Source organism: Fistularia commersonii, chromosome 23 (assembly GCF_037954325.1).
Source record: "Fistularia commersonii isolate RoL2024-O1a breed Wild chromosome 23, RoL_Fcom_v1.0, whole genome shotgun sequence".
Taxonomy (NCBI): Eukaryota; Metazoa; Chordata; class Actinopteri; order Syngnathiformes; family Fistulariidae; genus Fistularia; species Fistularia commersonii.
This window is the reverse complement of record NC_141306.1, coordinates 3,774,636-3,799,476: the sequence shown is the minus strand read 5'-3', so window position 1 is coordinate 3,799,476 and position 24,841 is coordinate 3,774,636. Positions and strand designations below refer to the sequence as shown.

The 24,841-nt window shown below is 44.6% G+C and overlaps 1 protein-coding gene across 2 annotated transcripts in view; it reads left to right on the top strand.

Moving 5' to 3' along the window:
• Window positions 1-24,841, top strand: part of megf10 (multiple EGF-like-domains 10) — a 57,886-nt gene that overhangs the window by 25,117 nt on the left and 7,928 nt on the right. For both annotated transcript variants that reach the window (XM_086170595.1, XM_086170596.1), the window contains exons 6-19: window positions 4,078-4,324; window positions 5,942-6,062; window positions 8,049-8,185; window positions 13,248-13,460; window positions 18,376-18,550; window positions 19,021-19,141; window positions 19,857-20,020; window positions 21,785-21,887; window positions 22,036-22,182; window positions 22,405-22,539; window positions 23,189-23,317; window positions 23,390-23,518; window positions 23,868-23,996; window positions 24,204-24,332. In XM_086170595.1, coding sequence (XP_086026721.1) covers window positions 4,078-4,324; window positions 5,942-6,062; window positions 8,049-8,185; window positions 13,248-13,460; window positions 18,376-18,550; window positions 19,021-19,141; window positions 19,857-20,020; window positions 21,785-21,887; window positions 22,036-22,182; window positions 22,405-22,539; window positions 23,189-23,317; window positions 23,390-23,518; window positions 23,868-23,996; window positions 24,204-24,332 — 2,079 coding nt within the window. The remainder of the gene's footprint in view (window positions 1-4,077; window positions 4,325-5,941; window positions 6,063-8,048; window positions 8,186-13,247; window positions 13,461-18,375; window positions 18,551-19,020; window positions 19,142-19,856; window positions 20,021-21,784; window positions 21,888-22,035; window positions 22,183-22,404; window positions 22,540-23,188; window positions 23,318-23,389; window positions 23,519-23,867; window positions 23,997-24,203; window positions 24,333-24,841) is intronic.

Sequence of the window (24,841 nt, the reverse complement as noted above, 5' to 3'; positions counted from 1 at the left end):
AAACTCAAGTCCAGTTGCCAAGACAAGAAGATTTTGACAAGAATTCATCAGATGACTGAGAACCTCCACAGACATGTTGCTGTACAATTTGGCGTGACAACCATTCGACTTGTGCGGGAGTTAGAAAAGACGGCCAGGACACTCGCAGACGACAGGAACCACCGATGCTCCAACCTACATTGTGAACAACAAAAGATCACCCCAAACAGCCCACATCTACTTTCCTCTGTTAGAGCAGAAGGCATCCTTCAGAGAATTCAACGACATCTTCTAAATGAAAGGATAAGACAGACGCACTTCATGCTGGACATCCTGGAAACCAGACTCGTACAGAGAAATTCATCAGACAGGGGGATGAAACGTCTTCAAGTGAAGAAATTCAAGTCCGATTGCCAAGATGATGTTTCAATGAAGGGTTAATCGCTAGCTGCGAGGGTGGGAAGGAAGGGAATCAGAAAATTGGCGGTTCGATTCCCATCTCCAGCTGTCAAGCCAAAGTTGTGACCAAGCGCAAGTTGCCTCTGATGGCCCGGATAGGACCTCGCATGAGCACACTGCCACCATGGCTGTGTTAGCCGGTGTGTGAATGGATGAATGGGTGAATGGGGGAATGGGTGAAGGGGTGAAGGGGTATGCTATCCGGTTTTGGAAGTCAAGATTTGAAAGTGCTCCTTTGAACGAAACCCATTTCACCAACCTGGTTGTTTTGGCGTTTCGGAAGTCTTTCTTCTCGGGGCAGACTTGTATGCTTTGGTCGATTCCGGCAGGGGAGCGCCGGAATCTGTTATGGCGTTTGCCGTGCGTTAGCCATCGGACCTCACCAGCACCTGGTGTGACAAAAACGTGTAATTCCTCGTTCATATCCAGTGAAATAAAACCATGTGACCTCCACTTTGCTGAGCCCAGCCTTGTGACCGTCACAGTGTAGCCTTTTTTTATTTGTTTATTTATTCTTTTTATACTACAGTCTTGAATAGGCAGATGAATGGGAACAGGCTGTTCTCAGGCGAGCGAATGAGGAGCCCCGAGCCCTCGCAGTTTGGCCTTTCTTCAATGTAGGTCAGGTTTCACAAAGGTACCAGGATGCCAGACTTGAATGCAAGAGGGTTTTACATGTGCATCTTCCTATCTCTAATCTCCTCCTCCTCCCCTTTGTCCGCTGATCCTCACACAGGGCCACGCCGCCCGGAGGGAAAGGAAGCATGCTCGGATTGAAGCGGGCTAATGCGGGCGGAATAAAAGGGGCCTGTTAATCACTTGAACAGCTTCAGAATGGCGAACGGCTTTGACATGGTCGCGTTGATTTGCATGCCGGGCACACAAACGTCCCGGCTCTGTTTGTGCGCGCTGGAAATGAGAACAGCCTGATTCGTAGAGACGTTAAAAAACACAATCCACCACGATCCTCGCTTCGTCTGCGGGAATATCTGTGACCGGTTCACGGGAAAAAAAAAAATCAGACTGATTTATAGAAGAACGAATGAAAGATTTTTTTCTTTCTCTGCTCTGAAAGATTGGTGGTTCGATTCCCCGGTTGCTCCTGTCTGCAAGGAGAAGTGCTCTTCTTTTTCCTCTTTAGAACAAAGAGATTTGTGCAGGGCTGTCAAAGTTAACTTAATTAATTTAAATTAATTCATTTGCATGATTAATTTGATTTTAGAGGCTGATTTCATGGTTGTATGTCTCAATTTGCAGCCCTGCGACTGACTGCCAACTGGTCCAGTTCGAGCCCGGCCTCTCGTCCAATGTCCAATGGGATAGCCTTCAGCCCACTTGTCTGCAGGATAAGCGGCATAAATAATGAAAGATAAGATAAGATAAGATAAGATAAGATAAGATAAGATAAGATAAGATAAGATATGCTTTATTGATCCCATAGGATTCGTTTGTCACAGCAGCATAACAGTTATAGTATTAATAAATACAAATATGAATAGAGAGACATTTAAAAGACAATTAAAAGATTGCAAAAGACATCCACAAATAAATAGACAGCAGAGAGCAACAAAAGAGAACAAGAATAGACAATAGAATGAAGAAAAAAAAAAAGACAGCCAAGGTAAGAATAGACGACCAAAACAACAACGAGGATAAGAACAAATGAAAGAGAATAAGTATTAGAATAAGAATCAGAGTGAATGAGTTTGATTCAAAATTTTAATACTGAACGCATCAACATCCCACAATCCGGCCCACCAGGCGTGGATCGGCGCTGCAAGATGGCAGATTTAAACAACATATCGGCGTTGATGGGAAGCGTCAGTTCAAACAAATGCAAATGGGAGCGACAGGAAGTAGTCGGTGTAGCGTCCAGGAAGGGGTTTTCCTTTCGCCGAAACACTTCCCGTTTAGAGCCCCAGTCGGGGGATTCCTCTGCAAGGACCGGGTGACCGCCGCGCCCGGCTCGCGCCAAACCCTCAGGGAACGTTTCACATAATGTAAACAAGTCAGTCTGTCAAAGCGGAGGGCTGAAATAATACAGAAAAAAAAGAAAAAAAGGAGGATTCTTAAATCTTATTTTGCAAATTTGGACACCATATCTGGTGGCGCTTGAGACACAAACTCCAGGACAAGGTGTCGTGACAGTGACGGTCTGGAAATGAGGCGCGGCGGGGGGGCAAACTCAGGTCAAATTCCTGCCATGCCGTGAGAGGATGACCCAAAAAAAAAAAAAAAAAACCAGGTCTGATGTAGCAACCCGCTAGCACGCGCTACACGTAACTCTATCAACAAGATTGAACTTGTAGATGAATGAAGGGTCAAATCTGTCAATCATCAGTGGTTTGAAAGCGATGCCGATCAGCTGACATGCATGATGAGATTCTCCCCCGCGCTGTCGTGCCTTGTTTTCATAACTGGTGAATATTAAGGGAGAAATGAAAAACACCCCGCTGACTCCTCGCCTGTGTTTGGTTAACGGTCTCACTTTCGGCTTCCACTAAATATAAACCCCCAGGACGTCCCCTTGATGACAAGTTTGAAGGATGAAATGATCTCATATGAACTTTAATGGCTCACACTTGAATCCTGCTCATCCCTCGCTTGTGTAATTCATATTCTAAATCATTAGCATACATGTAGAACCTAAGAATTGGGATTTAAACGGGACGTCTCTATGCAGTAACGCTTGTGGAAATCACGGTGAAAGTGAACGATGACGATCATTTCTTCTGCAACGACAAGGAACACTTCTCCTTTCATTCTGCGAGGAAACACGAACATGCGTTTTCTCAATTCCGCAAAAAAATAAAAAAATAAAAATAAATATATATATATATATATATATATATATATATAGTGCAACCACTGCACTTTATTTGGATAAATATGGATATGCATCTATGTGTAGGATACATATATACAGAGAGTACAAGAAGGGTCCTTATACATGATATAAAATAATATAAAATAATATAATATAATATAATGTAATATTATATCATATAATATGATATAATATAATATAATATGATATAGGATACAGAGAATAGGGTTAGATGGAGAAAGTTGATTCGCTGTGGCGACCCCTGAAGGGAAAAGCCGAAAGAAGAAGAAATATAATATATCATAATATAATGATAATTATAAATCTATATATATACATATATTGTTGCATTAATATTGTTGGAGCGAGAAATGCTTTTGACAGTATTCATATATATGTATGAATATATCCATACATATCCATCTAAATATAAACTGTATAAAGAGGTGTGTATACATGTATGTATGTGCTGTATATACACAGGCATGCATAAATATTTATCTAAACATATATATGTGACGTGTATGTGTGTGTACATAGAGACACACTCACACACACACACATACATATATATTCACATACAAATTTATATTCATATATCTACATATATATGTATATAATAATGTTGTCGCATCAATGGTGTCAAAGCTGGAGCTTTAGACCAGAATGTGAAAGGTGGAATTGGCAGAAAATTGTAAAAGTCAACAGATATTTTCCTTTCCTTCCAACATTTGACGTAGTATCATGTTATTTTTATTTCCTCCTCCTGCTGAAGTAACCCCCCCCCCCCCTTTTTTTTTTGTCCTCCTCAGCCTGTGACGGAGACCACTGGGGGCCCCACTGCAGCAACAGATGCCAGTGTCAGAACGGAGCGCTGTGTAACCCCATCACCGGAGCGTGCATCTGCACGCCCGGCCACCGAGGCTGGCGCTGCGAGGCGCGTTGCGAGCTGGGCACCTACGGCGCCGGATGCCAGCAGAAATGCCAGTGTCAGAATGGCGCCGCCTGCCACCATGTCACCGGGGAATGCACGTGCTCGCCGGGATACACCGGAGCTTTGTAAGTCGGAGTATGTGGCTGCAAACGACAACGGTGACAGTGCACTTACGTCAAAGTATCCCATACTTGACTCGAGCCAGGGTTCAAATACAGTCCGGACGTTTTTTATTTTCCTCATTTTTAGTCACTGAAACACATCAATTGCATTTTGTCTTAGCAAGCACACAGTTCTCCTCACTCCCCACATTGCATTTGCATATCACATTAAATGTCGGGTCCCATCTGTGAATGAATGGGGGAATGTTTGCATGTCGATGATGTGTGAATGAGAGGGTGAATGAATGAAGGGCGACGGATCCAAGGTGCACCCCCCCTCTCGTCCAATGACAACTGGGAGAGGATCCAGCCACACTGCTAACCTGGCTGCAGGATAAGTGGAATAGATAATGAATGAATGAATGAATGAATGAATGGTGACCAGTCCAAGTTGTGCTAAGCCTCTGTCCAATGAAAGCTGGGTAGGCTCCAGCATCAGTGCTACCCTGGGTGCAGGGTGAGTGGAAGAAGATGGATGAATGAATGAATGAATTAAAGAATGAATGAATGGCGACCAGTCCAAGGTGTACCCTGCCTTTCGTCCAATGACAGCTGTGAAAAATTCCAGCCACCCTGCAACCCTGGTGCAGGATCAGTATAATAGATAATGAATGAATTTATGAATGGATGAATGGCGACCGGTCCAAGGTGTACCCCATCCTTCACCCAAGGACAAGTGGGAAAGGATCCAGCCACCCTGCAAACCTTGGTGCAAGATAAATTAAATAGACGAATGAATGAATGAATGAATGAATGAATGAATGAATGGCGACCAGTCCAAGGTGTACCCAGCCTCTTACCCTATGACAGCCGGGAAAGGCTCCAACATTGGTGCAGGAAAAGCAAAATAAACAATGAGTGAATGAATGAATGAATGAATGAATGAATGGCAACAGGTCAAAAGTGTACCCTGCCTTTCACCCAATGACAGCTGGGATCATCTCCAGCATCCCCTTGACCCGGAGTGCAGGATAAATGGTAGATCATGGATGGATGGATGAATGAATAGACTAATGAGTGAATGGATGGATGAATAAATTAGATCCCGCACACGCAAAAAGCACATTTTTTCTTTGTTTCTCATAGAAAAGCCACATTATCTAATAGATCCTTTGACAGTCTGTCATCCGTTACATGAAACCACGTTGTTGTTCTTTCCAGGCAGAAGGGTTTTTCTGTTTTCTAGTTTTCTGGCCCTAAAAACAAGAGCTCCATAGACGAGGACGCAGGCTTGGCTTTGTCGAGTGCAACCGTTCACCTGATCGCGGCCGTTCCCCCGCCTCCCCGGGCTCGCCGATGACAAAGCTGCCTTGTGCTAAGAGTAGCTTCAAGCAATGACACTGCATGAGAAAGTTCAAGAAGTGCATTTTTTTTTTTTTTTCAAACGAGATCCTGGGAAGGATAAACGTGATTTGAGAAAATAATCTCACGCCTCGGTGATCCATGGCACGCTCGGGGGAAACCGACCGGCCGCGCGAGTTAACACGAAAAACATAAATGTCAAGTCGAGAGTTTAAACACGGTTGCGGGAAAAATTTGATGATTCATTCAGATGAGCGGATGCATTGTTTCTCCCGTCAGCTGCGAAGACCTGTGTCCTCCGGGGAAGCACGGGCAGCAGTGCGAGGAGAGGTGTCCGTGTCAGAACGGAGGTGTTTGTCACCATGTGACCGGAGAGTGTTCCTGCCCCGCGGGTTGGATGGTATGCACACTGAAACACAAACACACAGCACACACACACACTCCCCGGCGGTGTGACACCGCTCCTCGAGGAAACACAAGTCGAAATTATACTCGGGTGTGAGTAACGCTTTTTCTGCCCGACTCTTCACGTCCGTTGGAAACAAGAGAAGGTACCATTATGGTCCCGCTTACTGACCTTTGCACCAGTGATGTGCGGTGAGGTTCATGGCTGGTGAGGCACTGACTTCATCACAATCAGATTTACAAACACATGAATCCTACAGAGTAGCTTATTCACCGAATAAGCCGAGGAATCGCTGGAATCACGAGCGCCCCCTACCGTGAGGCAGGGGAACTGCTTGCCTCACTTAGTGGCTCTTTGCAGCTGTTTTACGTTCGCTTAGCACACAAAAGTAGTTGTTGACAAAAAAAAGCACTGTGCATTGGAAATGAAGTTCATGTGGTAAAACCGAGGATGTCAAACGTACGGCCCGTGGGCCAGTACCGGCCCACCAGGGGGTCCAATCCGGTCCGTGGAAAGAATCTGCAGTTTGAAAAAATACATAGAAATCATGCCCTACTTTTTAAAAATTAAAATCCAGTTCCCATATTGTCTGCTACGGGTGCACTGTTTTAGTCAGTTTTAGCAACATGGCACTATGTTACTCAGAACTCATAGCAGAAATACGACTTCTGGTTCTGTAAATAGCATTTTGTCCAGATATTTACCTGCTTTTCCGTTGGCCCGACACCCTCGTTGTCTAAAAAGAGAAAAGTGGACATGGAGTTTAGGGTTATCTAAGATAAATGGACCACTTCTTATTTGTTTGTTGAAGTCAATAAGAAACCTGTAGAAAAATAGGAAACCCCTTGGTTTGGGTGCCACTATGAGACTCGCCATGGCGAAAAATACAACAAAATGCATAGAGTACTGAGAAGACAGAACTGCGGCAAAGTGTTGTTGAAATTGCACTCACTTTTCTTAATGAATCTAAGGTTGTTTGTCACGTATTTTTAAAGGAACAGTTCATTACATGTAAAGAGTTTTATCATTTACACTAAAACAAAGGAAACATTTGAACATAGTGTTACTTCTAGGTAACTACGCTATGATTTGACCGGTTTGGCCCCCTTGACATTAAACTAGGCCGCATGTGGCCGCCGGACCAAAATAGTTTACCGTAATTTTCGGACGATTAGCAACGACTTTTTCATGTAAACAACGGTGCGGCTTATGTATGGATTTTTTTGGGGGGGGGGGGGGGGGTAATGAGCTTCACGCCGCTAAAACATTTATACCCATCACATTGGACCGATAAAATGACCAAGTCTGTTCAACTCCGACACCGAAGAAGACGACTTTTTCGGTTTTAGTTAGCAGGAGGAAGCCCAAGATAGCGATCTGCTAGCCGATGCGGCTTATATTGAGGTGCGCTCAATAGTCCAGAAATTACGGTCAACATCTTAATAGTGACATACAGAGAACCAGCGATGCAGCCGTAGTGCAGAACATGCCAACAGTCAGCTGTCATTGCTCAATCTACGTTGAGGCTCAACAGTCCGCAGCCTCACCGCATGTCTCTTCTCAATATTTGAGCTGTAAATGTGAAAATCCAGCCATTTTTGAATAAAAAACTGGTGAAGTTAAATGACCTTTATAGTGCAAATCACTGATGAATATAACCATTTAATTTTTTTTTTCATTTTACATTTGACATTTGCCTCCCCCGACCTCACATCGCTGCTTTGCATTAAACTGTCAACTCCCGTCAAATATCAGTCTGTATTTGCATGCACTTAAAACTTCATACCTCATGATTCAACTTAATGTAAAAGTGCACTTTACTGTGAATTTGCACTCTATTATAGTATTATTATCATTTTGTTAATGTCATGTCACAGCAGTATTGTGAGATACATCTCCTCGATTCCTCTGTATGTCCAGTGCGTGCGGAGAAATTGACAATAACGCAGACTTTGACTTGACCTTGCATCTTCCGTGCAGGGCACCGTGTGCGGCCAGCCGTGTCCGGAGGGCCGATTCGGTCCCAACTGTTCCCTGGAGTGCCAGTGTCACAACAACGGCTTCTGCGTCTCGTCAAGCGGACAGTGTCTCTGCAGCCCGGGGTACACCGGGGAACGGTAGGACACTATTTATCACCGCTAGGCTAAGCTAAGCTAAACTGTGTGTGTTGGACATCGCGTGTGTCGGGAAACCACTGATGTAAACGAAGGGGCAACGAGGGATTGACGACAACAACATTGAGTTATGAGTTCATGGTACTTTTTCCACGATATTGATGCTTTTTGTCCCCTGAAGGTGTTTGTTAATAACTTTATCGCAAGGACAATGTGGCTAAAAGTCAAGAGCAGCAATACTTGAAAGAAATGAATCAGTGAATAAATTGAATAAAAATCATTAGAATTTTCGGAATTTTAATCATTATAGCAAATAATTGTGTGCTGGGGCCTGTCCCAGCTGTTACCAGGCGAGAGGTGGGGTTCACCCTTTTAAAATATTTGCCATTTTTTGACAAAAAAAACTTTTTTTTGGGCCTAAATCAACTCCTTATTCAACGGATGGCTCAGCTTTTTGGGTTTTCTGAAAAAATGATTCGATGCCGGGCTTACACCTTGCGATTTTCACAATCGAAAACATAAAACTGTAAATCAGAGGGAAACTCTTAAGAGTCTTGCTGGAGTCTAACTGGAGTCGTAACGCGCCCCCGTCGTCTGGGTTGTTAAGAGTAAGGCGGTAATCTTACAGTTTTGGAGCAGTCCTAGCTCAGTCTTTTCCTAGTCTTGGGATTACGACAAAATCAAACATGTTTGATATTATCGCAACTCTTTCGGTCTTTTGCGGTGACGTAACACAACCAACGACCAATAATGAACTCCAACAAAACCGGAGCAGGAAACCTAGAAGACAAATAATCACCAGAGTGGCAACAGAGACGGTATTTCTTTGCGGTTTGGATGAACGGGGAACGGCGAAGGACATCCCGATCAATGCGGAGGGTCCAGAAAGAGGACCAGAAGGTGGATCTATGGACAGAACAGCCCGGCTTGGACGATATCAACTGTCCGACATACCAGCACCGGGTCGAGAAAGAAACGCAATGGACTGAAATCGCAGAGGCTCTGCAAATACCCACCGAAAACATTGCATTTACATCCAGGGACTTTGTACAATCTCAGTGTCAGACTAGGCTGAGACTTATAACTCTAGTCTTTAGATGTGAGATGGTAATTTTACACAAGTCTTTTCCAAATTTTGTCAAAGTCTTTAGATGTGTGAGGGGCGGTAGGCCATTATTTTATGAAGGCGATGATATAGACGCATACAACTATTCACTCTCGTAGGACGAACATTATCACGAGTTCCTCTGCCGTTGCCATATTTGTTATTGTCTAAAAAACAGAACGCAGAACTTGGAAGTTGGAAGTGAACTCGGCACTGCCCTCTGGTGGACACGTTGCTTTACAGCATAGGATGAAAGCACACATGGGACTATACAGCATACCCTTGTTTTTCGCGGGGGTTATGATGTTCCAAAAAGAACCCGTGATAGGCAAAAGCCGAGAAATAGAAACCTTTATTTTTTTTTTACAATTATTATACAATTAAATACTCTATTATACATTGAAAAGAAAGAACAAACCATTTTACAGGCTCAATCATGTGTTTCACAAATAAAAGTACTGTACTTTAGAAAGGTTTTTTTCAACAAATAACTTCTGTACTGTACCGTCAAATAATAATTTTAATCATCAATGTGAACAGAAGGCTTCAAATTGCGGAGATTAGCACCGCCCACCGCGAACTTATTGCTGCTGCGAAACTTATTGCTGCTGTCGTCCTTATGTTTTTTTCTTCCTTCTTTACGAATGGAAGATTCATTAATTCCGTAATGCCGACCTACAGCCGCATAGCTTTTACCTTCCCTTAGCATGTCCAGAAGTTTAACTTTATCTGCGCTAGATAGCATCTTCCGCTGCCTTTTGGGCCCTTTTGTCAGTCCAGAGCGTTTTGTCAACATTATTGGTTTCAGAGAAATTGGAAATTGCAAGAGAATTTGCACGTACGTAATGTAAATTTGGCAAGCTGTTTTACGTACGTGTACATATTAAACTGCAACGTTATTGACGCACAGGGAGAGAAGAAGCGGAGTGACTTTTTAGCCAATCAGAATGCAGATCACAATGCACGATGCAAATCCGTGAAGTAGCGAAACCGTGAAAAGTAAACGGTTATAGCGAGGGATCGCTGTACGGGCATTCGAAACGGAATTCCTTCCTGCTTACACCCGTCGAAAAAGAATATCGGTCTTTTTTCGCATTGTTCTGCTCGTCGTCGTTCCCTCACGGCCTTCTTCGCGACGGAGGAGTGAACCAACAGGCTCCGGTTCTACTCATCTGTATCTGCTTAACTCATCCGCCTCCTCCAAATTACCGTAGAGAAATCAAGACCAGGAAGCTGGCTGGTGTTTTCTCAGACTGATCTTAGCTGTTTGCCGCGTGCCGCCTTGCGTCCATATAATTAACAATATCAGAGAGCGCGCAGCATATACTTAGGCGGGCCAGTGATGAGACAGGAATAGCCCTCCCGAGTGCCCTTTTATGAGTAAATAAGGGTTTGAGCGAAGCCAAACGTCATGGTGTAGCGCCGCTTGTAAATAGGTTGGTCAGGCTCCACCCGAAGCCGCTGGAATCCATTAAGAGCGCAGCGGGGGCCCCGTCAGGAAGGAGCAACACCCACCGCCGCCGCCGCCGCCGCCGAATGAGTCGCGACACGTTTGCCGGTGCGGTCGGACGACTCCAGATAGAGCCGTCATTTCGGTAAAGATTGCAGAGGAAAGGCTGCAGAGGAAACTGAGTGAGCAAATTCTGAAACACAAGGAAATCAGATTTAGTAGTCTGCATGATGAATATTCCAAAAGAAAGAGCGTTAAGGGAAAGGAATTAAAGAATAGATGGGCATGTGTTCTATATTCTGAATGGAAGGGAATTCATCTGCTTTTCTTAGAAAGAGCAAACAATGGCCTCCATGTTTGTTCCCCCTTCTTCCCTGTTCTTACTTGTCCTTGGGGGGCGTTTTGTTTTTCGGCCCCAGCGTGATCCGCGGGCCGGGCCGGGTGGATCTTTGTCCTCTAATCATGGAGGAGATCATGAGGATCCTCGGCAGCTCGTCTCTGAGCGGTCGGTTTGGCCCCATTAGCCTCTTCCAGGAACGTCCGAGAGGCCGAACCGCAGCGGCTCCCATTACAGACAGCAGGTTTGCGGCCGCTGCCCCGTGACCCTTTCTTCTGGTGCCCTTGATTTACTTTTTGTTAAACACAGATGTTCAACAAAAAAAAAGTCAGTTTCTACTTCTGGTCGTTTTTTTTTTTTCTCGTGTTGGTTAATTTCTTTCGGACCGGTCCGGGTTGCCAAGCCCTTTTTTGTTTTCTCGGCCGAGCGCTGAGAGCGGCGGGGGGGAAGTCAGACCTGAATGAGGGGTTTCAGGTTTTGTTTGAGAGCTTTTTGAAGTTGACTTCTAAGTAAGAATCCCGAATTTGAATTTGTCCGTCAGCCAGCGTGGGTCTGGGGCGATTGAACACAAGACGCGAAGGTACTTGGACTCCAGATCCCGACGGCCTTTTCAAATGTCGTTAAAAGCCCGGGTGCCTCCCTTGCGTGCTTAATGTCGCCATGGTTGTCGAGCGATACGTTCCGCTCGGAGGCGGTGCCGAGTTCAGAGTTCACGTCCGACTGCAGTTGCAGGCACCTAAAAACATCGGCACCGCAAAAAGCCATCGCAGTGGATGGACCCGATCCTCGAGCATACCGTGCAACTCTGCACCCCAAGAAACCCCGATGGTACCGCTCAGTTTGTTGTGCTTGGCCGCTTCGAGTCAATGCCTGGATCTTCCGTTCCACCCGTGCGGAATCTCATGTTTCTAAACCCATAGAATTTCCGAGTGAAGGGGTTCCCCCGGGTCTGTCACGTCGGGTGAAGCCGAATATGCCTGGACGCGCACCGCACTTCCCAGAGGCTCTTCTCTTTTGTGTCCACTAGGAAATAGGGACCTTTTGTTTTTGTGCACCGACATTGTGGAACAGCCTGATCTGTGGATTCTTTGAAGCAAAGCTGAAAACCCACTTGTTTGCCGCTGCACACGAGTCATCAATGTCAGTTTTTTTTTTTTTTCTGGGCAGCACAGGGGGCACAGCGGTTCGCACTCCACCTCACAGCAAGACGGTTCCCGGTTGGACTCCGACAGAGGGGCCTTTCTGTGTGGACTTTGAATGTCTTTCCCATGTCAACGTGGGTTTCCTCCAGGTTTTCCGGTTTCCTCCCGCGGTCCAAAAACCCGGCTCTGTTGGTTGAGCCGGTTCGATACCCGATTCCGATTGAGTCATCGGACTGATCCCGTTTGCCGAGCCTGCGTGGGTTCGACCAAGCCTCAGGAATTCACTTCATAGAACTACACGCGGTGTCTAATTACACTCTTCTTACTTCGCAGCTTGACGTCAGTGTGACCTCGTACTCTTCTGCGAAATCTCTTTTCTCATCATTCAGTGACGCCTTCAGGGAATAATGGCGACTTTTTATGACACACGGCGTCTTGTGTAACAATCTTGGGGTTGCTGAGATGGTAAAAATGGGGAGTAGTCTGCTACCGGGAGTAGTCCGGTTACCAATTTCACTAAATGCCCCAGGATGCTGCTCTCCAAACACAAAACCTTAGAATGTAGCCAAGGGGGCCCGGGGAGGTCAACAGAAGTCCGTCCAGCGGTGTTTACATCACGCTGACATGTTGACCAGCTGTCAATATTGGGCGTCGCCCCTGCAATAACAGCTGTCTCCAAAAAAAAAAAAAAGTATGGGTGTGTTGTTAAGGGGGTTGATTGACAGGAGACCCTGGCTGGTGTTGATATCTAACCTTCGCCGTAGGCTGCGCTGACCTTTGACCCCCCTGCTTTGGGTAACAGGGGGGGTCGGATGTGCACGCGCACTTCTTGACACGCTAGTTACAGTCAGATCCGCACAATCGCTCCTATAGAAAGGGGTCCAATCCTTCCAAAATAAGACTCTCACATGACTCCCGATATCCCTGGAAGTGGTTGGACGTGCACACGCGCACGCACACCCGGAGGATCAACGTGCACGCGGTTTCACACTTTAATATGACGTCCAAATCACGCGTTCATGTGTCCGCAGGTGCCAGGACGAGTGTCCGGTCGGGTTCTACGGGGCCGGCTGCGCCAAGACGTGCCGCTGCAAGAACAACGCCAAGTGTTACCATAGCAACGGGATGTGTTTGTGCGAGCCGGGCTACACCGGGGAGACATGTGACGTGCGACTGTGTCCCGAGGGAAACTACGGCCTGCGTTGTGACAGGAAGTGCCCGTGCTTTGCTGAAAACACCCTCAGGTAAAGGGAAAAAAAAATACCCATTTTCAGAACTGTGCAGTGTGTGACCGTTTTTGAATTATGGGATGTCGTTTGCAAACCCAAAGCGACAAAAACCTTTTCTTATTAGGACTTTGCATTCCCCGCCGGTGTCCAGGCAGGTTCTCCGATTTCATCCCATAATGTGATTGACAGGTTAAGCTCCGCCTCCTGCCCCGCTCAGATTGGCTCCAGGCGTAGAAACTGAATGAAAGAATGCTTGTCAAAATCTGGATTTGAATTTCTTCGCCTATCCGAGAGGCCCCTTCAGTTCTAATGACCTGCAGAGAGTTTTCGAATATACCGTAAATTCCGGCCGTAAATACCGTAAATTGTCTCCGAAAATTAGAATATTGTGATAAAGTTCTTTATCTTATGTAATGCAATTACAAAAACAAAAATGTCATACATTCTGGATTCATTACAAATCAACTGAAATATTGCAAGCCTTTTATTATTTTAATATTGCTGATTATGGCTGACATCTTAAGAAAACTCAAAAATCCTATCTCAAAATCATGAAAAAGTCATTTTTATTTTGTTAATTGCATTACAGAAGATACAGAACTTTAGCACAATATTCTAATTTTCTGAGACAGTCCTGTAAGCCTCTACTTTTTTCACACGCTACGCTTTTTACAGCGATGCGGCTAATATACGGTACCTTCTTTCCGCCGACGCCGTCACAGTGGTCAAATGACACCGTTTCGGGAAACCCACCCGCATTTACGATAATTCTTCAGATCAGACATCTTGCGCTAAAAGCACACACCCCTATTGGGAAAAAGACGCGCGTAAAAACATTTGATGCCGCTTTCAAATTGAAAGCGATCAGTGTGGCTGTTAAAGAAGGAAGCTGCTGCACGTAAGGTCGCCTCGCCACGTGTTCTGAAAAAACATCTCGCTTTGTTAATATCTCATGTTTCAACCAGGACACCTAAAAGACAAGTGCAGCTTATTTATGTACAATTTCTTTTAAAAATTAGCAGGTGCGGCCTATACAAAGATGCGCCCTATAGTCCAGAATTGACAGTAACTGCTGTGATTTTTCAACGAGATTTCAATACACCACGACCTGGATGACTGAGATTACTAATCGGTTAGTAGCTGCACCTCCACAAGCAAGTTCATGGGTGGAGAGAGCGGAGGTGAGGCTCGCCACCGCAGACAGCTGACCCATCATTTGGGACGACGCAGCTGGCGGGATGCATGTGTCGCCAGCCGGCAGCTGTTCTGCTGGTGCTCAATGGGCCTGCTGTGTCAGGTGGACCAGCTGTCAGTCAAACACACACACACACACACACACACACACACACATACACACCACCTGCATGTTTGTGAAGATGTTTCTAGACCCTTGTTTGGATTGAGTTCACTCGTAACCCCCACGTCCTCTATTGAGGACATTTTGGTTTCTGCGCACTTTTAGCTTTATTAAGATATTTCAATTATGACATGATTGGGACATTGTGCTGCTGCAGCAGCAGCAAAAAGTGAAAAAAAAATAAGTAACAGTTACATAAAATAAATAAACTCTGATGTGTAACAGTATAAAGTATAATCTTAAAAAAAAATATCTCCATATGTACCAATATACAGGAATAAGCGGCAAAGTGGTAATGTGAAGTAGTAGTTTATGTGTATATATATATATATATATATATATGAATTTACTGTTTATTCACAATTTTTTTGGTTCCATGCTCTTTTAAATTTGAAACAAATTCACAGTGGTTACGATTGTTTGCAAATCGGAAACATTTAAATCATGCAACGCCGGGGGATTTTAAGTGCCCCCGTTTTTAAAGGTTAATTTGAGATAAAACCAACCTAGAAACACTCATCCTGTAAAGAAAAGCAAACATTGCAAGGCTCTTCATCATCTAATGTGGTTGATAGAACAACATGGCTGCTCTGTTCCCATGGAGGCTTCAGGCCAAACTGCAGGGTTGTATGTGTGTGTGTGTGTGTGTGTGTGTGTGTGTGTGTGTGTGTGTGTGTGTGTGAGGAACACTCACTTTAGTGAATTCCATATTTGTCTCCAGGAACAGTGTGTCTCCAACCTACATTGGAGTACATATGCCATAAATGGGTCAATATTCCTTCATTATCTATACCAATTATCCCGTGGTCAGGGTTTGCCGGGGAGCTGGAGTTTATCTCAGCTGTGATTGGCCGAGAGGCCGGGTTCGGGCGCCGGACCGGGCGCCGCTTCATCCCAGGGCCACACGTAGACGTACAACGTCAATCTCCACAACCGTTCATTCGTTCATTCCCACGTCCGGACAATTTAGGATCTCCCGTGAGCCGACTTTTCAGGGTTTTGGACCTGGAGAACCCAGAAGAACCCCACGCAGACTCGAGGAGTGCATGGAGACTCCGCCCCCTTTCCCAAAAAGTCCCTGTTTTCGGACGTTTGTCTCGTGCCTGCAAGTCAAACGTCCTGTAAGACAGCAAATCCGTGACATGATCCTGGCTGGATTTCCCCTCCCGGGCTAATGGGGTTTAGTGTTACTTGAGTAAACAAAAAGCGACGGGTTCTATCTCTAATCTGAGACGGGCCTGTGTGTGTGTGTGTTTGTGTGTGAATGTGATCAAGTCGTCAACAATGCAACTCCGGCCCGATCGAAATTAAATTTCCCATATAAATAGCCGGATTTTTTTTTTTTTTTTTTTTCACATTTTTTTATTTTTCAACACCCGCCGGCTCGTGTTTTCCCTGCTGGTCACAAGACTGGTGGGGGATTGCGAAACAGACAGAAACATAAAAGGGACCCTGATCTTCCCAAAACAGCTGTTCTCACTTTGTTGATGTGTTATTAAAGGGGACCTTTATTACGCAGGATTCTCAGTTCAAATAATATCCCTGTCTTAAAAGGCCGCTTGCATAAAAGTCCACCTTTCTTCTCAGTGGACGGCTCCCGGGGGTTTGCCGGGGGGCGGCAAAGCTCACGCAGGACTTTTTGCCTCGGGCGACAGGGGGGGGGGGGCTTTTTGGTTTTGTCTTTTTTTTTTTGTTTTTTTTCGACAGAAAACTCCCCGTCTTTCAGAAAATAGTGAGGAAGTCAGGAGGACATGATGAGGTAGCGATGGATTTGAGCGGAGGAGCGCCGAGCAAAGCATGCATGGGCTTCACTGGACACCCGAAATTTGTCCAGATGTGTGAAAGACAGAGTGAACGCTTATTTGTTTCTAAATATCATGCCAAAGATTTAGCAAATGTTAAATGTCCTTGTCCTATGATTTCTGAATGAGAGGGTAAATGCCGTATATTTCTATACAGACGTCCGAATGAATGAGTGAATGGTTGCACGTCTGTATATCACGCATGAATGCGATTACAAGATGTGAGTGAATGAATGAGCTGGTGAATGTTGTATGTCTGCATCACGTGCCAATGAATGAGTGAATGGTCGCACATGTATATATTGCATGTGAATGTGACAGTAAACTGTTGTGAATGAATGAATTCTTAATAAGAAATATGAATGAGTGAGGGACTGGCTGCATGTCTCTGTGATATTCAAATGAGTGAGTAAATGGTTGAATGTATTCATATGACATGTGAATGAGAGGTTGAATGTTGGTTGTCTCTATATGACGTGCAAATTTAATGAGTGAATGGTTGCACGTCTGTATATCACGCCTGAGTTCAAATACGAGATGTGAATGAATGAATGAGTGGGCGAAGGGGTGAAGTGAATGAGAGGGTGAATGTTGTATGTCTGCATCATGTGCTAATGAATGAGGGAATGATTGCACATCTATATATCGCGTGTGAACGTGTCAGTAAACTGTTGTGAATTAATGAATGAATGAATGAATTCTTATCTGTCTTAATAAGAAACATGAATGAGTTAGGGACTGGCTGCATGTCTCTGTGATATTCAAATGAGTGAGTGAATGGTTGTATGTTTTTTTATATGACGTGCAAATGAATGAGTGAATGGTTGCATGTCCCCTCTATGAAGTGAATGAAGGTGCATGTTTCTATATCAGGTGTGAATGTGTCAGTGAACTGTTGAGGATGAATGAATGAATGAGGGAGCGGTGGTCCGTCTTAATATGAAACGTGAATGAGTGAGTGAATGGTTGAATGTTCCTATATGAAGTGAATGAAGGGGTGAATTTTGCACGTCCCTTTATTATGTGTGCTTGTATAAGATATCCACATGAGTGAGTGAATGGTCGAATTCTTTATATAATGAGAGGGTAAATGTTGTTATTTTTTTTATATGCCGTGCAAATGAATGAGTGAATGGTTGCGTGTCTCTATATCAGGTGTGAACGCGTCAGTGAACTGTAGAGGATGAATGAATGAGGGACCGGTTGTCCGTCTTAATATGAAATGTGAATGAGTGAGTGAATGGTTGCCTCTGTATGATAATTGAATGAGAGGGTGATGGTGTTTGTCTCTATGCGACCTGTGAATGAATGAATGAATGAATGAATGAATGAATGCTTATTTCCTTCTAAATGACGTGCAAATGACTGAGTCGTATTCTTCATATGACATGAGGTGTGAATGAGAGCGTGAATGTTGTGTGTCTCTATATGATGTGTGAATGAATGAGTGAATGTTTCTATATCATATCAATGTGTCAGTGAACCCTTGAGGATGAATGAATGAGGGAACGTTGTCTGTCTTTATAAAAATCTCGAATGATTGAGTTGCATGTTTGAGATATTCAAATGAGGGAGTGAATGGATGAATGTCCCTACGGGAAGTGAATGAGAGGGTTGCCAAGGCGACGCCTTTGACGCCTCCCTCTAATAACCAGCTTTGCTTTGGCAGCCCATTGAAAAATTTAAATCCCGACACGGCGAGTCACACTTTCTGCACAAAAACGCCGCTTCCTTTCCGTGACGACCTGTGTGTTCCTCCCCTTTTCACCAGCTGCCACCCGATGTCGGGGGAGTGCACGTGTAAACCCGGCTGGTCCGGCCTCTACTGCAACGAGACGTGCACGCCCGGCTTCTACGGCAAGTCCTGCCGACAGGTGTGCCCGTGCCAGAACGGCGCCGACTGCCACAGTGTGACGGGGGATTGCACCTGCGCCCCGGGATTCATGGTAAATCCTCTCGTCTGGGATTCGGCGCTTAAACCGAGGCCCGGATCTGATTTCGTTTTGGGGCTCCGTGTGAGCGCCGCATCCTGGGATGTCCGTTGACCCATCCCTTCATCTCCGGCCAGCTCGGATCCGACTCATAATCCCTGTTTTAGCACAATAATCCTTATATTGCGGTGTGATTACAACATCACAGATTACGACTTTCCAACATGATGTGCAACATCGCGTAAGAACGAGAGGCGAGTTACAGCACGGCTACTTTCCAGGAACGCTACAAAGCCCTCGTATAAGTTTCTTAGACACAGCACTCCCGACTCGAAAACCATCAGCTGTGCAGAAGAATATTCTATTAATATTAGTTCAGTCGTGCCTTTCGGAGAGAAACGCTGTAAATCCACGGCTTCCAGCTCACATGTTCCCCGTGGGCCCCTGACTTCGCCTCCGATCTGTAACGGCGTTGACCCTTGCAGGGCCCCGACTGCTCCGTCCCCTGCCCAGCGGGATCCCACGGAGTCAACTGCTCGTCCAGGTGCAGCTGCAAGAACGGAGCCCAGTGTTCGCCCGTGGACGGCTCGTGCTTCTGCAGACCAGGTGAGCAGAACACGGCGGTTCGGGCCGGATGGCGGGCCCCTGCTGGACGGAATGGGAATTACACTCAAACAAAACATAAAAGATAAGATAAATTTGTTTATCACAGCAGCGCAACAATAACAATAAATAAATAGAAGAGACAATTAAAAGGATGAAGAAAATAGCAAGGATGGGAATCGATGACAACAAGCATAAATATAAACAGGATGAGAATGGAATGACAAGAGGGGTAAAAAATAAACCAAAATATAAAGATACATGATGATGCGGAAGTTCCTATCATGCCCTAACTCCGTCAATTTTGATTTTTTTTTATATATTTTTTTTTTATCATTGTTGGTCTCACTCCATTCGCATCATGTTTATTTTTGTCATTCTTACTGTCACTTTGCTTCTGTTCTTATCCTTGTTTTTTTTTTGTTTTTTTTTTTCATTCTGTTGATTACCCTTGTTCACTCTTGCTATATTTTAATTATATTTATACTAATTTTTATCAACATTGTCATTGTTGCTCATAAAAAAAAAAAAATCCTGTACGGAGATCTATAAAGTATATCTTTTTCCAATTTCAGTCATTATTTTGACACATTTCAACAATGCTAAACGGCGCTAAAGTCTTGTAACCCCCCTGGATCGTACCATCTGACGGCAACCGATGCATTTCACTTTTTGTTGGTGTAAAAGCGTAAGCTACATTGTGGATGTTGTGGTCCAGGGTGGCACGGGGTGGACTGCTCCATCAACTGCCCCAGCGGCTCCTGGGGGCTGGGCTGCAACCAGAGCTGCACCTGCGGGAACGGAGCGGCGTGCAACGCCCTGGACGGCCGCTGCACCTGCGCTCCGGGGTGGAGGGGGGAGCGATGCGAAGTCCACTGCCAGGTGAGGACCGTGCACGTCCGTATATATATATATATATATATATATACACTGCTCAAAAAAATAAAGGGAACACTTAAAAAACACATCCCAGATCTAAATGAATGAAATATTCTTATGAAATACTTTGCTCTTTACACAGTTGAATGTGCTGACAACAAAATCACACAAAAATGATCAATGGAAATCAATTGTATCAACCCATGGAGGTCTGGATTAGGAATCACACTCAAAATTAAAGTGTAAAAACAAACTCCAGGCTGATCCAACTTTGATGTAATGTCCTTAAAACAAGTCAAAATGAATCTGTGTTGCTTCCTGAGTGGACACTATGATTTCACAGAAGTGTGATTGACTTGGAGTTACATTGTGTTGTTCAAGTGTTCCCTTTATTTTTTTGAGCAGTATATATATATATATATATATATATGTATAAATACCCTAACTTGGGAGTACCCTAATTGGTCCCGCGACCGAGCTCGTAAGTCCATTAAATTTCCCCATTGAAATCAGTTGAAACGCTAAAAATGATTTGCTTTGAAATTGGTAAAATGTACTTTTTTAATCATTTTAAATCAAAATAAATAATGGTAATGTATGAAAAAAATGATAATACATAATAAAAGAGAATGTCAAAAATTGTACTTAGCCTGAAAATCAAACAAAGATGCCGGAGGCGGTAGAGTTTTTATTCGGCGCTCTATCGCTTAATCGCTTAAGATAAGATAGAATAAGAGAAGAAAGACTTTATTGATCCTTGAATGGGAAATTCAGAATTATTATGTAGAAAAATGTGCAAATTATAATGAAAGGGAAGACTATGCAAATAAAGGATATAGATACAATTGAACTAGACTACATACAGTAGAAGTAGAAAATAGAAAATAAAATAACAAACAGAAAACAAAATAACAAATATAAGAAATGTCTTGTGCAAAGAATGGTTATAGAAATAACAGACGCTCAGTAGGAGATGTGGGTAGTGAAACTGAAATGATGAGTGAGGTTTCCTGCACATGTATAAATATATATGATAAGTGATAAGTAGAGATAAAGGTAGTGAAAAATATTGATCCAAAATAAATAAAAAATCCTAAAATGCATAAAAATGCATTTTACTTTAGTTCGTACATATTAAAAATGTCACTTTGAATTTGAAAAGTATGGTGATCTTTTACCATCAAAATAAATCGTGGTCAAATATTTTTTTGGTTTGAAAATTGAAGTTCAAGTACAAGAAGGACTCAAATAGACTTTGAGTATTTTGCTAAAAAGTAACCCTCAACTCAACATCTTTTTCTCAGGGTTGAAAATGTTTTGTCGCATGCAGAAATGCCATTTTGTTTTTTTGTGCAATTGTTCATTGATTTAAAAAACCAACAACAATAAGATAGGCAAAGAAAAGGCAAAAAAATAACATTATATGCAGTGGTAATTCATTTTAAATTTCAAAAGGGTTGTGTGGCTCCAGGTGTTTGCTTTACTGTGGGGAAACTGGTCCAAATGTGGTAAATCTGGCAAATCTGGTAAAAGTTGGCGACTCCTGGACTAGCGAGTGGCGGGCGGCTCAATTTTATGAAAAGCAGCGGCCACGGAGGTGTTATTCGCTCATCCTGCTCTTAACTCAGATCTCAGCTTGTATCTCAAAGCAAAAAATCAAATTAGCAATTTGCATCTAGGAAAAGATGCAAGTTGATGCACTTGTAAGCCAAGGTTCCACTGCATGTGTGTGTGTTTGACAAAACGTGAACTTGAATCCACTGGCAGGATGGAAGCTACGGCCTGGACTGCAGGGAACGCTGCGACTGCAGTCACGCTGACGGCTGCCACCACTCCACCGGACACTGCCGCTGCCTTGCCGGCTGGACGGGTAGGAGCGACCGCTGACCCCCAAACCGAAAAACATTTTCGGGAACATTCGTGTTTTTTTTGTCACTATATCTAAGATAAGATACAGGGAATAGGCTAAGAATAAGGGAGGAGTCCAAGGATCATTGAGCACCCGTGTTTACGTGCAGGTATCCACTGCGACAGCGCATGTCCAGAAGGCCGCTGGGGCCCGAACTGCTCTCTGCCTTGTAACTGTAAGAACGGAGCGTCCTGCTCTCCGGACGAAGGGACCTGCGAATGTGCTCCAGGGTTCAGGGGCGCCACCTGTCAGAGGAGTACGTACCTGCACCTGCACCTTCACCTTCACCTTCACCTTCACCTTCACCTTCACCTTCACCTTCACCTTCACCTTCACCTTCACCACATGCAAAGCCTCCCTACGACTGGTCGTCCGAACAAGCGCGTTTTCTCACGTTCCATTTTGCTAAATATTATAAATCGTCACTTGCAACCCTTCTTGATGTTTCCTCACCTGCGTGTTCCTCTTTCCTCCGCAGTCTGTTCCCCTGGTTACTACGGACACCGCTGCAGCCAGATGTGCCCCCAGTGCGTGCACAGCAACGGGCCGTGCCACCACGTGTCCGGACATTGCGACTGTCTGCCGGGCTTCAAGGGCGCGCTTTGCAATGAGGGTGAGCGCCGCGGCACGGCACGCCGGAGTCGGTTATTGTCGACCACTAGGGGGCGCCAAAACTCACCCAGCTAGAACTAGAATTTCATTTTGTTGATTTTTTATGTTTTACCATTTTCATTTCATTTCTTTTGATTAACATGTTACGGCTTTGATGGTTATTTTCTTTCTTAACCAGTCAAATTGTCAAAATAAATGAATCAATAAAAGCATGAATGAATGATTAAATAGAATAATTAATGAGCTAGATAATTAATGAATACGCGAATGTAAAAAAAAATAAATAAATAAGGGGATAATCCCAGACTTTCTTAAAAAGCTAAAAGCTATGGCTGCTAATGTTTGCGCTAGGTCCCTGACACATTCAAGATTCAAAGAGTTTATTGTCATGTGTACAGTCTGGAAACATGATTCTCGTACAATGAAATTCTTACTTTGCTGTCCATTTAGTATTGATAGATAAATAACAATAAACACATAGTCGTAACCTGATGTATGAAATTTAAAAAGTGCAGGTAAATGTAAACATACACGATAATGTAAACGGTATTGGTAAGATTGACTACAGTTCCCAGTGATGAATCTCAAATACACGTTTAGCTATTTATGAATAATAGCCTACTAGCTAACTTGATGTGTGTGGTGTGCAGTGTGTCCCGGAGGTTTCTACGGGAAGCGGTGCTTCTGGGGCTGCAGCTGCACCAACAACGGCACCTGCAACCCCATCGACGGCTCCTGTCAGTGCTACCCCGGATGGATCGGCAGCGACTGCTCTCAGCGTAGGTCCAACCCGGCGCCGAGGGTTCGAAGGATCGACGGGATCTGATGTTTTCACCTGGCTTTTCCTGCAGCGTGTCCACCCGGCCAGTGGGGACCAAACTGCATCCACACCTGCAACTGTCACAACGGAGCGTACTGCAGCGCATATGATGGGGAATGCAAGTGCACGCCTGGATGGACCGGCCTCTACTGCACGCAGCGTGAGTTTTACACACTCCCTCACACACACACACACACACACACACACACACACACAAATCAATATGCGCACCTGATCTTCAAGCTAACATTCCCGATTATGTGTGAGGCTCATAGTCATTCTCCAAACTGCTTTGTCACTTTTTGACCCGACCTGCACTGAGCTGGGATGTTTTTGTTTTTTTTTAAATGAGAATAAGTGATTTGCAGTAGTTTTTAACACCAAAGAGTTTTTTTCACGCTAAATCATGAATCCGTCACCTTTCTCTGACCCTCAAAATCATTTTCTGAGCGTTTAAATTCAGCACTTTTATGGTTTTCTTTCAAAAATCGCGTCCCCTCCACCCGCAGGCTGCCCGTTAGGATTTTACGGGAAGGACTGTTCCCAGACCTGTCAGTGCAGGAACGGAGCCGACTGCGACCACATCACGGGTCAGTGCACCTGTCGCACTGGCTTCATGGGACAGAACTGTGAGCAAAGTAGGTCCCCCCCCATCCCACCCGCCGTCGGGTCGCTACATTTCGAAACCTTTCCGAAAAACGCACGCTTTTGCTCAGACATGCACATCCTGTGAAACCGAGCGGCGATTTGGACGCGGCTCCCGAACCGCCAAACGGCGCTTTGGGTTCCCGTTCTGTGTGTTTTGCAAGTCGGAATTCCACATCGGTCTCCATCCTTCCCTGCAGAGTGCCCACCCGGGTCTTACGGCTACGGCTGCCGGCAGGTGTGCGACTGCCTGAACAACTCCACCTGCGATCACATCACCGGAACGTGTTACTGCAGCCCGGGCTGGAAGGGAGCTCGCTGTGACCAGGGTGAGGATGCGCATCGTCGCTTCCCGCGATGTCCTGGCTTCTCCTCTCTCCTAGTGTATTGGCCGAGACGGCTCTTTTGCCATCATGTTCTCGCCCTCATGGTGCCTCCATGTTCTCGCCATATCTGCGTGGGGTTCCTCACATGGGATAAAAACATGCACGAGCTTCATTGGAAACCCTAAATTAAACAGACGTGTGAATGAGAAGGTGAATGGTTGTATCTATATGTGGCCAAATCAATAACCACTTGGCAGTCCTGTAGATTAGTACTGGATATAATTATTTTTGCACTATTTACCGTAATTTCCGGGTTATTTCCGGGTTTAAAAATGCAGCGTCAACAATGATTTTTTTTTAGGCCAACGAGCTTCATGACGCCAAAATGTTTAGCCTCGTCACATCGGACCAATGAAATTACCGTGAAATTCTGAGGCCGTTCACCAAAGAAGACGACTTTAATGGTTTTAGTGCGAAGGAGGGAGACCAAGATAGCGTTCAGCTGGAGCAGG